The sequence below is a fragment of the Sarcophilus harrisii genome, chromosome 5, assembly GCF_902635505.1.
Source record: "Sarcophilus harrisii chromosome 5, mSarHar1.11, whole genome shotgun sequence".
NCBI classification, from domain to species: Eukaryota; Metazoa; Chordata; class Mammalia; order Dasyuromorphia; family Dasyuridae; genus Sarcophilus; species Sarcophilus harrisii.
The window spans coordinates 95,147,954-95,162,410 of record NC_045430.1 but is presented as its reverse complement, the minus strand read 5'-3'; the positions used below and the strand labels follow the sequence as shown (position 1 = coordinate 95,162,410).

General features: G+C 40.8%; 1 protein-coding gene across 4 annotated transcripts in view; it reads left to right on the top strand.

Moving 5' to 3' along the window:
* Nucleotides 1-14,457, top strand: part of PFKM (phosphofructokinase, muscle) — a 41,359-nt gene that overhangs the window by 25,283 nt on the left and 1,619 nt on the right. For all 4 annotated transcript variants that reach the window (XM_012551792.3, XM_031938029.1, XM_031938030.1 and 1 more), the window contains exons 3-20: nucleotides 1,056-1,129; nucleotides 2,627-2,704; nucleotides 4,642-4,831; nucleotides 5,358-5,523; nucleotides 6,195-6,239; nucleotides 6,693-6,801; nucleotides 6,901-6,996; nucleotides 7,450-7,542; nucleotides 8,670-8,795; nucleotides 9,342-9,406; nucleotides 9,937-10,003; nucleotides 10,866-11,012; nucleotides 11,343-11,413; nucleotides 11,735-11,822; nucleotides 11,962-12,114; nucleotides 12,569-12,733; nucleotides 13,584-13,645; nucleotides 13,905-14,016. In XM_012551792.3, coding sequence (XP_012407246.1) covers nucleotides 1,056-1,129; nucleotides 2,627-2,704; nucleotides 4,642-4,831; nucleotides 5,358-5,523; nucleotides 6,195-6,239; nucleotides 6,693-6,801; nucleotides 6,901-6,996; nucleotides 7,450-7,542; nucleotides 8,670-8,795; nucleotides 9,342-9,406; nucleotides 9,937-10,003; nucleotides 10,866-11,012; nucleotides 11,343-11,413; nucleotides 11,735-11,822; nucleotides 11,962-12,114; nucleotides 12,569-12,733; nucleotides 13,584-13,645; nucleotides 13,905-14,016 — 1,907 coding nt within the window. The remainder of the gene's footprint in view (nucleotides 1-1,055; nucleotides 1,130-2,626; nucleotides 2,705-4,641; nucleotides 4,832-5,357; nucleotides 5,524-6,194; nucleotides 6,240-6,692; nucleotides 6,802-6,900; nucleotides 6,997-7,449; nucleotides 7,543-8,669; nucleotides 8,796-9,341; nucleotides 9,407-9,936; nucleotides 10,004-10,865; nucleotides 11,013-11,342; nucleotides 11,414-11,734; nucleotides 11,823-11,961; nucleotides 12,115-12,568; nucleotides 12,734-13,583; nucleotides 13,646-13,904; nucleotides 14,017-14,457) is intronic.

Below are 14,457 nucleotides of genomic sequence, written 5' to 3'. Positions count from 1 at the left end.
AGTCTCTGGGCAAGTCACTTCTCTCTTAATCTTCACTTTCCTTCTACCTAAACTGAAGGAGTTGGAATAGATAATATCTAGGGGCCCTTCCAGATTAAATGTTATATTTCATGGGGCGGGGGGAGGCTTTTAGCTCTCTTTGTTATATGGATTACCTCCAGTAATCAGGCTTCTTGGATGCCAGATGTGAGGAAACACCTGACCTTAGTTTCTTGTGACCAAGAAATTGTTATTAATTGTTATTAATTCAAATAGGAAGTTGCCAGATGGCCTGATTTCTGGGGGAGTGGAAAGGGGGCGGTGAGAGATGGGCAGCCTCTAAGTACTGGCCTCATAGTGTCCATGGATTTCTCTCTCTCTTCACAGGGCAATGTCTAAATGTTCTCTCCCTTCCTAAGCTTTGATTGAGTTTTCAGGGCAATTACTTGGACTTGTGATATCATGGGGTTTGGACCCTCATTCTTCTCCAGATTGGCTATGGTAACATCATTTGTTATCAAGATATTACTCAATAACTGTTATTTGATTGCTTGATTGATAGCTGGAATCCAGGGAGAGAGAGAATGGAATAGACTTCTCACTGACTCAGCCACAGCTGCTTTGACCAGTGGAAAGGATAGACTGCAGAATCCCAGGTTTTTGATCCATCCTTCTATCTTGTTTTGGCCATATACAACTATATGTGAAGCTCTGGGAAAATTAGGTTGGACAAACAATAGGGACCTGATCTTTCAGACAGCCAGCTGAGGATCTTGTCTATCATCATGGAGGCAAATTAAAGTTAAATGTTTAAGACTGATATAGAAGGCAAGATCAGATTGTCTATGCTTTACAAAAAATTTTTAGGAAGAGGCTGGGTTTTTAGTGACTTTGAAATGAAGAAAGGAGAAATGAAGCATTCTCATGGGTTTAGATGAGGTTAACGTTCCAGACTCAGAATACAGTCTACAGGAAAATACCATCTTCCTTTTTTTTTTGGAGCTTGAATCTGGGGCTTCCTATCACCACTTTATTCTCTGTTTTCTCCTGATCTCTTTCCTTCCTTCTTTACACAGGTATGAATGCTGCTGTCCGAGCTGTGGTGCGTGTTGGGCTCTACACTGGAGCAAAGGTTTTCTTTGTCCATGAGGTTGGTAACCAACTCCTTACCATTTCCTTTTTATTCTGTTCTCTCCTTAATCTTAAAACTCTACTTTATATCACTTTACCTCTTTATATACTTTATACTACTTTATATACACTTTTACATCATACAGCAAATATTATGGAACTTCTCTTCCACTTTCTCCCCTCCCCCAAAAATGACAGGGCCCTCCCAACTCCATCTTGTTTTTCTTCCTGATTTTAGGTCTCATAGGGAAGAAAAATGTACTTTTGGACAAATTTATCTTTTATTCCTTGACCACATTTTCCATTTCTTTCTTTTTCTCTCCACTTGCCATCAATTAAATTGTCCCTGACTTAGCACCCCGACTCCTTAACTTTCCTCTATGACACTTTCCTTCTTAGACCAATCTTTCTAGTCTGATGGATGAGATGATAGAACCATACTTCCTAAGAGCCCCAAGATATAGGGAACATTGCCCTTTGCTGCTCTTCCTTTTGCCTTGGGCACAATCACTTTAGTGATTGTTATTAAATTAAAAAGAAAAGAGATATTTGCCAGTATCAACATGTGCACCTGTTTTTGTTTCTTCATCAGAGAAGGAAAGTGACATAAGAGAGTTCAGGTGAGATGATCAGTAATACAGTAAGTTGAGTATATCTAAGAATAGACCTGACCTGATAGTGAAGTAAGATTTTTACTAGTATGGGAGAAATTTTGTTGGCTAGTTCTCTAGCTTCTGCTTTGATCATATCCTCATCCTGAGGTATTACACCTTACTTGTAAGCTATGTTCTCAATTTAGTTCTTTCTCTATTACTGTGTTTGTCCTTCTCGTTCCCCTTTAAATGGGTCTAGCTGCCCTTTTATAACTTAGTCTTCTATTCCTTCCCTGAGTCATGTTTCCTTCTCCATATTCCTCTAATTGTCCAGGAAGGCCCAGTTACCCATCTTCTTTGAATACTGTAAAATAAGAGATGAGGTAGGAGATTAAAGTTTGAAAGTAGAATTTGATTGTTGTTAAATATGGAGGATAATGAGTGGTGAGTGAGTAATGAGTGTGTGAGTAATGAGTGAGTAAGGCTGGGGCATCCCTGTCTTGAGGAACAAGGGGAAGAATAGAGAAGTTCCTCCATCTATACAGATTAAAGGCAAGAGGTTTTACCTCTGGTCAGAAACCAACTTAGAGTAATTTAAGAGGCACAGCCTTAAGACACCAGAGACAGGTAAGTCCCCATAAGCTAAAAAAGAGGACTTGATTATCAGGGCGTTAGTAATTAAGAATCTGGAATTAGACCTAACTCACTCCCAAGGATTCATTCAGCCTTGGAGAATTAAGGAAAAATGGAGCAAGAATTGAACGAATACATGGTATGATGCTGTAAGAAGAATGCTGGATTGCAAGTCAGAGAATATGAACTCTTGGGCAATTTGCTTAAATCCCTGAGCCTCAGTTTCCATATGTAAAATGAATGGGTTGTATTAAGTGACTTCTAAATATATGATCCTTCATGTTCTTCAGGGTTATCAAGGCCTAGTAGATGGAGGAGATAACATAAAGGAAGCCAACTGGGGAAGTGTTTCCATGATCGTCCAGCTGGTATGTTCTAGGAGAACATGTTTTCTTTGTCCTGCACTTTGGTTTGAGTCTAAATTTGCTTTTAAACGCCACTACCCAGTGATTGGAGGTGAAGGGTTTCAAGGGCAGAAGAGGAGCAGCACTTTTTTTTTTTAATGTTTTGGAGATTCATTTTGTTTTTGTGATGAGTATGATCATGAGATAGTCCCTAAGATAGTTTGATCTTTTTGAAAAAGGTCATAGGCAGGAATCTGGGAGCCGGTATATAAACAGAATCTGTTTTGGGATTGTGGAGTAGGTCTGGGCCTGAAAATAACCTGATTGGTGAGTAGGAGTCAGATCCAGCAGCACAGCCAAAGTCTGTGAGCTAGCCATGTGATAGAGATTAGGTTTCAGAGAAGAAAGTTTGGGGCAGGGTAAAGGAAGATTAGGAGGCATTACAGGGTGGTAGCTCAGGCAGCCTTACAGTGAACTTCCAAAAATGTACTAGTTTTCAAAAAAAAAAAATCACATTTTTGTCATACTCTGCTCAGATTACTGGCTTGTATTAGGTGTCTCCTTCACTCTCCCCCTTTCCCATGCCATGTATTTATTGAGAGCCAACAGAACAGTAATATTCATTCACATGTTGTGAAATGGTTTTACATTTATAGGCACATTAGTGTTTACAAAATCTTATCTTTATTTCAACCCTATAAGACAGGCTTCACAATTATTCCAATTATTCTCAATTTACATATGGGGAAACTGCCAGAGTTTGCTGGTAAACTAGTCTAAGCTAGTAAACTAGAGTAAGCCAGAGTAAGCTGGTAAACTAGGTAAGCTAGTAAATGTCACAGTTGGAACTGGAAAAGCAGCAGTTAGTCTTACATACCTATTCCCCGATCTCTGCACCCTTTCCAGCTCCCTCCTCTTTTGTGGGGGGGATGGGGGTGCACAGAGCCTAGCACCCATGTGTACACACATTCTTCTTTCTCTAGGAACAGATTCGAATTAATAATTTAATTTTAAAAGCATTTATTAAGTATCCACAATGTGCCAGGTACTGATCTAGGCACAAAATCGAGTATCAACAATCCTTGCACTTTAAGAGTTTACATTCTTTTGGAAAGATACAACACAAGTGCAACAAAGTAAATACTAAATAAATTTAGAAACTGAATCAGGGCTCAATCACACTAATAACTAGGAGAATCAGGGAAGGCTCCTTGTAGGAGGCAATACTTATACAGAGAATTAAAGAAATGGGGGAGCTGAAAGAGGATGAGCAGCCCATGTTTGGAGGCAACAGATGAAATACAGAGTTTGTTAATCAGTAGGTATATCTTTCTGGAAAGGCAGGCTAGAGTGGAATTGTGAAGCTTTTCAAATGCCAAATAAAGTTGCATTTTATCCTAGTGCAGGGTTTCTTGACTTTTTATTCTGTCATAGTTATATGGCAGCTTGATGAAGTCTATGAATTGCTCAGAATGTTTTTAAACCCATAAAATAAAATTCAATGGATGACAAAGAAAACCAATTATTTTGAAAGTTTTAAAAATATTCCTTTAAAAAAAAAAAACAAGGTTGAGGCAGCTAAGTGGTGCAGTGGTTAGAGCACCAGCCCTGAAGTCAGGAGGACCTGAGTTCAAATTTGATCTCACACACTTACTGCTTCCTAACTGTGTGACCCTGGGCAAGTCACTTAACTCCAATTGCCCCAGCAAAAAACAAAAACAAAAACAAGGTTGCAGACTTCAGGTTAAGGACCCTTTTTCTTGAGGCACTAGGGAACTACTAGAATTCCTAAGCAGGGCAATGACATGATCAAAAACCTAGTGGGGGACTCCAAAATGGTAGCGGGGCCATAAGTCACTGTAAATCCACTAAGGAATTATTTAGACTTAGGGCTAATCCAGTAGAGTGAACATAAACTTAGCAATATCATCTAGGAAGCTAACCAATTATCCTCTCCATAGGGAGGCACAGTGATAGGTAGTGCCCGGTGCAAAGATTTCCTTGAACGTCCAGGTCGACTTCAAGCTGCCTGCAACCTTGTGAAACTTGGGATCACCAATTTATGTGTCATTGGAGGGGACGGCAGCCTCACTGGAGCAGACACTTTCCGTGCTGAATGGAGTAGCCTGTTGGCTGACTTACAGAAAGAAGGTGAGAAGCTCCTACCATGATCTAGTGCCGCTCTATCTTCCCTAGGCCTATACCCGCCCCTCACCAGCCTGTGAACTCCTTCAGCACTTCTCAAGAACTTGATTCTGTACCTGGAAAAGTACTTTTTAGCAGTTGTTGTTTAGTCTTATCCTGCTCTATGTGACTCCATGACATGGTCCATGAGGTTTTCTTGGCAAAGATACTAGCGTAATTTGCCATTTCCTTCTCCAATGTGTTCCTATTTTACAGATGAGAAACTGAGACAAATGGGGTGAAGCATCTTTTCTTTAAGCTAGATTTTCTTGATTCAATGCTTTGTTGACTGCATTACCTAGCTCCTTAGTACTTACTGCCTAGCAGTAAGGAACAATTAATGTTCCCTTCTGTACCCTGACCTATTTTTACTGCCTACTTTTTTCCACTGTCCATTTCTGGAGCTATGGTTCCTATCCTTTTCATTATGGATTAGGTGAGTCTCAGTATCTAGTACATAACCATGGCTTTTGGTTTGCTTCCTACTTGGAAGGCAAGATCACAGAAGAAGAGGCGAAGAAGTCCAGTTACCTGAATATTGTGGGCTTGGTTGGTTCCATTGACAATGACTTCTGTGGCACAGACATGACCATTGGTACTGATTCTGCCCTACACCGTATTATAGAGATTGTGGATGCTATCACCACTACAGCCCAAAGGTGAGAAAAGGGCTAGAAGGTGGGAAGTTGTGGCAGGGTGGAGGATCAGAACAGCCTGGGATATAGGCTTATAGGAGTTGCAATGATTTTAATGACCACTTTCTAAGACTGGGATAGTTTTTGGACTAAACTTCACCAAAATAACCAAAACTTGTCCTTCTGTTTCATTAAGTGCAAACTTAACATATTGGCAGTGAATTCAGGACTTTCAAGCTATACCTCAAATGTGCCACCTTGGAATTTCCAAAGCCAATATAAACCATTGTAGGGTTGGAGATAGGAACTGAATCAGTTCTGAGGAGTCACCAACATCTCACCCTTAATTCATTCCATCAAAAATTTTGATTTGCTGCCTAGAAATTCAATCCAATCCTTCTTTCTCTTCCCTTCCCCCTTTAACTGGCTTAGAATATAATGGATCATAGGTTATGTTTTAGATACGCCACAGATCAATTTCTCTCAGGCCTTGGGAGGACATTTTAGTTTTAAAGGATACTTTCATTAAAATGAAATGGCTTCCCGAAAGTTTGCCTTAATCCCAATCTGTATCTTTGAGTCTACTTCCACAGAGTTTCTTCAGGGTCTCAGAGGTTAGACTGGAGCACCTACCAATGTATATCCAGGTCTCATGATCAAAATCCCTGACCTCTTCCCATATTCATCTTTTGCAGTCACCAGAGGACTTTTGTATTGGAGGTGATGGGCCGGCACTGTGGGTAAGAGCTCCATCCTAATCCATTTACCTGCATTACCTTTTCATTCCTATGTGTAACAGAGCAACCACTATAATTCCCTCTTTCTAGTGTGGCTATAGGGGACAGGGACTGGACAAATATTCCTCTAGTTAAGGGTTATAGAAGCACTGTACACTTCTCATCCCACACTCCTGCCTACATCTATACTCATAGAGGTTGGAGGTCCATGTTGACTGGATTGCATTTCCCTTGGAGGTGAAATTAAAGTAGAAAATTGTCCATGATTATCTCAAATTTTCTATCGAAACCCCAGACCTCTCATCAGTCTAGGATAGATGAGTGATTACAGTATGGAGGATGTCTTTAGAGGATAGAATATTTGTACCTGGAATGGAAACAGGGTAGTATCTGGTTGGGTATAGGATATTGATTGGGAGGAGACATTTAAGGAGGCTTCTTTGATTTTCACCTCAGATATCTTGCCTTGATCACTTCTATTGCCTGTGGAGCTGACTGGGTTTTTGTTCCTGAGTGTCCACCAGATGACGATTGGGAGGATCATCTTTGCCGCCGGCTCACTGAGGTAAAGACTCTTCATATATCTGTCTTCATCTCACTCATTGCTAAAAACTATTCTACTGATCTGTCCTTATCCCACTGACCATTTCATATTCTTTGTCAGACAAGGTGCCGTGGTTCCCGTCTCAACATCATCATTGTGGCTGAAGGAGCAATTGACAGGCATGGGAAACCCATCACGTCTGAGAACATCAAGGATGTTAGTGCTGGAGGCAGAATCCCCACTTAATTCAACCTAACCCATTCCCATACCTCCCTCCTTACTGATCTCTGAATTTCCCTGGATTCTTTGTCTCTCTGTCCCTAAATCCATTATTGTTATTCCTTCTTCTCTGTCACTCTCTCTTACACCTATACTTCTATCTCATCAATATCTTTTGCTTTATAATCACTGATCCCTTCTACACTAGTTCCCTTATCCCCTAAGGATTATGTAACCTCATACCGTGCTCTTCTACCCTCTTGTCCCCAGAAGAGCTCAGTGCTTTGCTTTCCTAATTCCTTTTTTCTACTTACTGTCCTTTCTTTATTATTGCAAATTATTTGATTATTGTAACAGGTATATTCATGCTATCCCAAGTCTTTCTGTTTCCTTCCTGACTTGCTAACTACCTCTTTTCTCTGTCTCTTCTGTAATTTTCCCTCTCTATAGCTGGTGATGAAGCGTTTGGGATATGATACACGCGTCACTGTCCTGGGACATGTGCAACGGGGTGGTACCCCTTCAGCTTTTGACCGAATTCTGGTAGGAGCAATGGGATTGTCTTGTCCTGTCCCTCCAGAAGTCTCACTTCTGTTGGCTTCCTTCTTTAACACCTTCCCTCTCTCTCCTCATCTTCTAGTGGGTCAAACATAAGATAAATAGACAAAATACTTTGAAACTGAGAAATTTCTCTGTACTATGGAGACAGTACCTGAAAATCTCAGATATGTATTCCTCTCAATCCTAATGCATCCTTCTCAAACATGATTACTCCAATTCTTGTTCTTAATGGTACTTACAGAAGAGAAGTGTAGACATTTAAACCAGTCCATTGACAAAGTTTTTTTCTGTGCCGATATATACCACAAATGATAGCCTTTTGCTATTATGTTTTTCCCCTGTTTCTGGACAAGAAGAATCTTCTCTTGTTTTCCAACATACAAGGATTTTCTTCTACAGTTCTATGATGGAATCTTAAGAACCTTCCTAAATAATAAATCCTAGTATCATATGACCCTGAAACTCTCTGATAACCTTTCTAGTATCTTCAATCTTTCTTTTTTCTATAGTTTTATCCCCCTTGTCTGTAGTTAGTTACAGAGAAGAGGTGTTCATCTACTATTTCTGGCTTTCATAGCTATGAAACATTGATGCTACTAAGTCTAGATTTCATTTTTTACTTCCCTTAATCTTTTCTGCCATACTGAGCCTTGCCTTGGATCAGACACAGTTCCAAGATGATAGAATATCTATCTCCTAGTCAGGGTGGCATTGCTAATGTTTAACTGTAGGTGGGTACCAAGACAAAGTACAATGAATTCAAGGTCTCGGCTCTCCAGTTTAGAACATGGATGTAGTTTGGAATGAGTTTTTGATCCTTTGGCTTTATAATATTTTATTTTCCAAATACATGTAAAGATGATCTTCAACATTGATTGTTGTAAGATTTTGTGTTCAGATTTTTTTCCCTCCCTCCCTTACCTCCCCTGTCCTCAAGACAGCAAGAAAACTGATGTATGCAATTCTTTTAAACATTTTTAATTCTTTTAAACATATTTTCATAATTATAATGTTGTACAAGAAAAATAAGGGTCCCTTGGTTCTTCTTAAGACTGAGGCAAGAGAAAGGATCCTATGCTTGACAATAGTTGTTCTCCTGATTCCCACAGGGTAGCAGGATGGGGATGGAAGCTGTGATGGCATTATTGGAGGGAACACCAGACACTCCTGCTTGTGTAGTAACTCTCTCTGGTAATCAGGCTGTGCGTCTACCACTCATGGAATGTGTTCAGGTGGTAAGTATTTTCCTCAAATCTGGCTCCCAACAGACCCATCTCTGAGGAAGAGCTCATGGAATCTTAAGCAGTATTTCAAGGGATATTTGGAAGAGGGTAGTCATAAACTCTTCCATTGTGGCCATAGGAAATCATAAACTTTAGAGTTGAGGCAAGAATGATTGCATTTAATTCTCAGTACCAATCTAAATAATCTTTTCAAGGCTTCCATTCCTCTCTGTGCCAGGAATTCCAAAACTAGCAAGAGAGTCAATTGATGCTGGGTTTTTTTTTTTTTTTTTTAACATTCTGTCTAGTCGTTTATCCCATTGATGAAGCTGGGATGTTGAAAAGGTGAGGAAGACATCAAGGATAAAGAACCCTCCTTTTTGTTTTCCATCCCTTAAAAAAAGTCAAGATTCTTTTCTTGGGTGGGGAAACTCAGGGGAAAAATGGGAAGACTAAGGCCCTACTCCTCAAAAAGGAAGGGACTGTTCTGGGTATAAAAATCCACATATAAAGACTCCTGTTCTAGAGTAGTGACTGTGGCTTTAATTCCTCCTTCAGACAAAAGATGTGACTAGAGCCATGCAAAATAAGAAATTTGATGAAGCCATGAAGTTGAGAGGCCGGTAAGGATACAGTTAAAGGACAAGGGAGCTACTTGGGTACTATGGAAGCATAGGGGTTAGATGCTGGGAAAGTCTGCATGTGGCAAAAAATGGGCTTTTTATTTTTATTCTTCATCCCATTTGCTCCAATTTCTTCCTTTAAGAAGATGATTAAAGAGTGAGCAGAAGGTCTTGTCCCAACTAGGGATTATGGGATCATGTGTTTACAGTTGGAAATCATCTAGACCAGCTTTATCTTTTTACATTGAGACTTGGAGATATTAAATTGCTTTCCCAAGAACTGACCTTCTGACTTCAAATATATTGATCATTTCTGTTATACCTCTTTACCTCCTAATAAGCTCTCTAGGGTCACCAGATTCTGCTAGACAGTTAGGGAGCAGGAGAATTAAGCTTAGAGTCTCTTTCCAGACACTTTGTTTACTTTAATGCACAAGTGGGGCAAATAGTCAAAGTGATGGGTCCCCAAGGCTGTTGAGCAAGGTATTTAACATGATTATCCTTTCCTCTTTTGCTTGTCCTTCTTTCAGGAGCTTCCAGAACAACTGGGATGTATACACACGGCTTGCTCACGTCAAAGCCCCAACGATTAGCCAGGTATTTATTTATGTATTTATTTATTGTGAGACAATCGGGGCTAAGTGACTTGCCCAGGATCAGACAGCTTGGAAGTGTTAAGTGTCTGAGGCCATATTTGAACTCAGGTCTTTCTGACTTCAGGGCTGGAGCTCTTTTCACTGTGCCATCTAGCTACCCCAATTAGCCAGGTATTGACAGATCCACCAACCCAATTTTTAAATTCAGCTTTTCCTTATGTTTTTCTTGTAGGGCTATTACAGTTCCCAAAGTCCCCTCCCTCTCACCCTTATCTCCCAAATGCTTTTACTAATAACACTACTTTTGCTCTACCTATATATGCCAACTACATATATCACCTCTTCTATATCTTTATGTTTTTCCCTCCACTCTCCCTCCTAATGGTCTTTCACATAAAGCCTCTTATTAGTGACTTTTAGCTTTGGGCTGGGGAGGCAGGGGGCCATGACAAAGGAAGGAGGGCAGGGAGAGGATAAGGAAGCAGTTGGGAAAAAAGTTTTCCATATGTATCTCTTCACTCTTGATGGGGAGTAAAAAGTTTAATATGCCCTCCTTTCTCATTGATTAGATGATAGTAAATGGTATTGTGGTCACTGGAGTCCTGGGACTTCAAGGGGAAGGAGTTATTAGAGCATGAACTGATGGGACAGAATAAACAAATCCCCTCAAAGACTTCCACCTCTCCCTTTAATGATTCATTTTCATTTTCTTTCTCTCCCTCCCTTCTTTCCTCCCTTCTCCCTTCCCTCTCTCTTGCTCTCTCCCTTTCTCTCTCTCTCCCACCTCTCTTCTTTCTCCCTCTTTCCCCCATCTTTTTCCCTTCTCTCCTCTCCTCTTTTCTTATTCCTTCTTTTCCCACAAGGTTAAGAATGTCGTGGCTGTGATGAATGTAGGAGCCCCAGCTGCAGGTATGAATGCAGCTGTTCGTTCTTCTGTAAGAATCGGGCTCATCCAGGGCAACCAAGTGCTGGTTGTACATGACGGCTTCGAGGGGCTGGCCAAGGGTCAGGTATGAGGAGGATAAATTAGAGAGGAGGTCACTGATTCTGGGAGCCAAAAAGGAGGCATGGGAAAAGAAGTAGATATGGGGGAGTAAATTTTCCTTTTTTCCAGGTTCCAACAGCTTGGTGGGGAGGGGAAATCACTTATGGAAACAAGCAGGGGCTGGTGTGAAGGAGATTCTCAAAAAAGGGGGGTCAAGGTCCCTCTGAAAATGAGGAAAACCAGAAGATACAAATCTTGGTTCAGGATGCCCAATTTGTTTGCTCTCTGCCCTTTTTTTTTTTTTTTTTTTTTTTTTTTTTTAACCAGCTCAATGCTGAGTGTCCTTCCCTTATAGATTGAGGAAGTCGGCTGGACCTATGTTGGAGGCTGGACTGGGCAAGGTGGCGCTAAACTTGGAACCAAGAGGTAAGTGGGTATTATTAGAGCTTTCAGGATGATGCCATTAGAGCTTTGTTGCTTCAAACTTAATCACCCACAGGGTGCCTTTTGGAAAGTGGACATTATGTTATTGTCATTAGTGTTTTCACTTTGTTCAATTGTAAAGCTTTCTGCCTTTGGGCTTTCCATCATCCAAGCTCAGAGGTGCTTCAATGAGGATAAAGGCACTAACCAGAAAGTTTGTGATTTGTGCAACTATGAGGCCTTTTCAGTGGGAGGGTTCTGTTTCTAAAAGGTACTCCTCTAGATTTTCTTTTATCCTTACCTGAAGCTCCTTGCATCTACCAGGACTCTGCCCAAGAAGCTCTTTAAGGAGATCAGTGCTAATATCACCAAGTTTAAAATCCAGGGCCTGATCATTATTGGGGGCTTTGAGGTGAGAAAAAACCCCTACCCTGAATTCTTAATTCTGTTCTTCCGCTCTCCTTCTAATCCCTTTTCCCTGAACCATTTCTTTTGACAATAAACTTTGCTGCTTTCCTCTCTCTACTTCTCCCCTAACCTTTCTTTCCCAGGCTTACACAGGCGCTCTGGAATTGATGGAAGGTCGTGCAAAATTTGAGGAGCTCTGCATCCCATATGTAGTCATTCCTGCTACTGTTTCCAACAATGTCCCTGGCTCTGACTTCAGTATTGGAGCTGATACTGCACTTAATGCCATCTGCATGGTAAGGGCCCTACAATGACCTTTCTTGCCAGCTGCTATATCCAAAGTCCTCATCAGTAAGAGTGAGACATATTCTTGGGGGAAAAGAATACAATAAATAAGTGGCAAATTTTCTTCCCTCTTTGAAAAGTACTTCTTTTTTCAGACAATGAGAGGGCTCATTATAACTGCATTCATAACATCCATTCTCCTCCACTGACTTTTGTATATGCCTTCATAGTCTGAAGATGCTTTAGTTGTATTTCCATACCCAATATCTCTTCATGACTGAGCTCAGATAGTAGAACTTTCATCACCGGAGATTGTTTTTTTGTGGATCAGAGGAGATAGTTAATACCATGGTATAGTAGAGCTAGATTTGATGATTTTCTAGAGGTACCTATAGCTTAGGGAGGGTGAAGTTGTTATGTTTTGTTATGAATATATAAATTTTCATTTTCTATCATTTTCCCCAGACTTGTGACCGACTCAAGCAGTCAGCAGAAGGTACCAAGCGACGTGTGTTCATCATTGAGACCATGGGTGGTTATTGTGGCTATCTAGCTACCATGGCGGGGCTAGCAGCTGGGGCTGATGCTGCTTACATCTTTGAGGAGCCTTTCAATATACATGACTTACAGGTGGGAGCCCAAGCTAGGACCTAGACAGCAAACCCACATCTGTCCAATGTCTGATCACATACCCACTCCAGCTCTCAGGGAACCCTAGAATTACAAAGAGTTCAAGAATAAGGACTGACTTACCTCTGTGTAGAATACAGCAGTAAACCTAGGAGAGTTCTAATGTTTAGTTAGGTATCTTTTCAACTACTCACCTAAGTGAGCCCCTTCTCTACGCTAAACAGCTGAACCAATCTTTTTTTAAGGTGGAGCTCTGACTCCCACTTTATATGGGAAATATGAAGCTAAGAAAGAGGAAGGGACTTGCTATTTATTGCTATTATTATCTTCCCTTGAATAAATACTCTTGGATCCCAAGTACCAGTAAAGGGGCCATGAAGAAGTCTGTTGGAAGAAGGTAGGCAGGTGGGGCAGGCAAAATACCTAAGGGGGAGGGGTGCTTCAGTCCCTCATTTGATGGATAACTGTATCTCACATGTTCTCTACCACACAAATACACGCATAGTATTAATCAGATTCAGCAAAATGTTTAAATATATTCAGCTCAAATAGGGGATGGGAACTTAAGAGCCACTGGAATGGGAAAATAAGCACAGAACAGAGCTATGCCTTCTATGCCAGATTCTTCCTTTCCCAATTCTCAATATTAAATATAAATTCCTAGCCTGAACCTAGAATAGCCTGGATCTGTTTATTCAGTTTATAACCAACTTTCTACCATATTGGGCTCTGGCGTAAAGCACCTCATAATAATTATGGAAGGGAGAATTTAAGTGTTTGTCCACCAGTCTGTGCTCCATTGCCCATCCCCTCTTCTAGCTGAGCTCATAACCTACTATTGATTATTCAGGCAAATGTTGAACATCTGGTGCAAAAGATGAAGACAACAGTGAAGAGGGGATTGATTGTAAGGTATTTTTTTTTTGCCTCCGTTTCCCATAACTTGATTCAAAAATGTCAGGATTTGGAGTCAGCCTGGGCAAGGGCCTATGGTTGGGAAAGTGTTTAATAATAGGATGGAAAGGAAGGGAAAGGGAAGTTCTATAATCTATGTCAGTCACTGATTACTGGAGTGGGGGAGGTGTGAAGCACAAAGCCCATGACAGATAAATGGGGTAGGAAAGGGGGAAGTTGGAGCTTCGGCTGCTGGATCCTAATTTCTGCTCAGCAGGAATGAGAAGTGCAATGAAAATTATACCACTGACTTTATCTTCAACCTGTACTCAGAAGAGGGGAAAGGCATCTTCGACAGCAGGAAGAATGTGCTGGGCCATATGCAACAGGTGGGAGAACTCGTACATGTCCCTAGTCCTCCCTTCTCCATCCAGTCAAGATCCCAGCCTCTGACATTGGTATTCTAAACCTCACCTTTCTAATCCTCTGACCTCACTCCATAGTGCAGGTAAAGCCAGCCATCCCTCTAATGTCTCACCTGCTAGGACAGTGGCTCCCTTGTAGCTTATTCCTAAAGTCTACTAGCTTCTTTTCCTCTTCTTGAACCAAAAGGACAAAGAAAAAACTTTACTATGAATAACAGTGCATACTTAGTACTCTCTCCATAATCCTATAAGGCAGAATAATGCAAGTATTATCTGCACTTTATAAGTGAATAAGCTGAGGCTTAGGGAGGCTAGATGACCAGCCCCATGGTCATACAACAAGGAAAGGAACTTAGATTTTCCTTCTGTAGCTTATCACTCATTTCACTATACCACACCATTAAC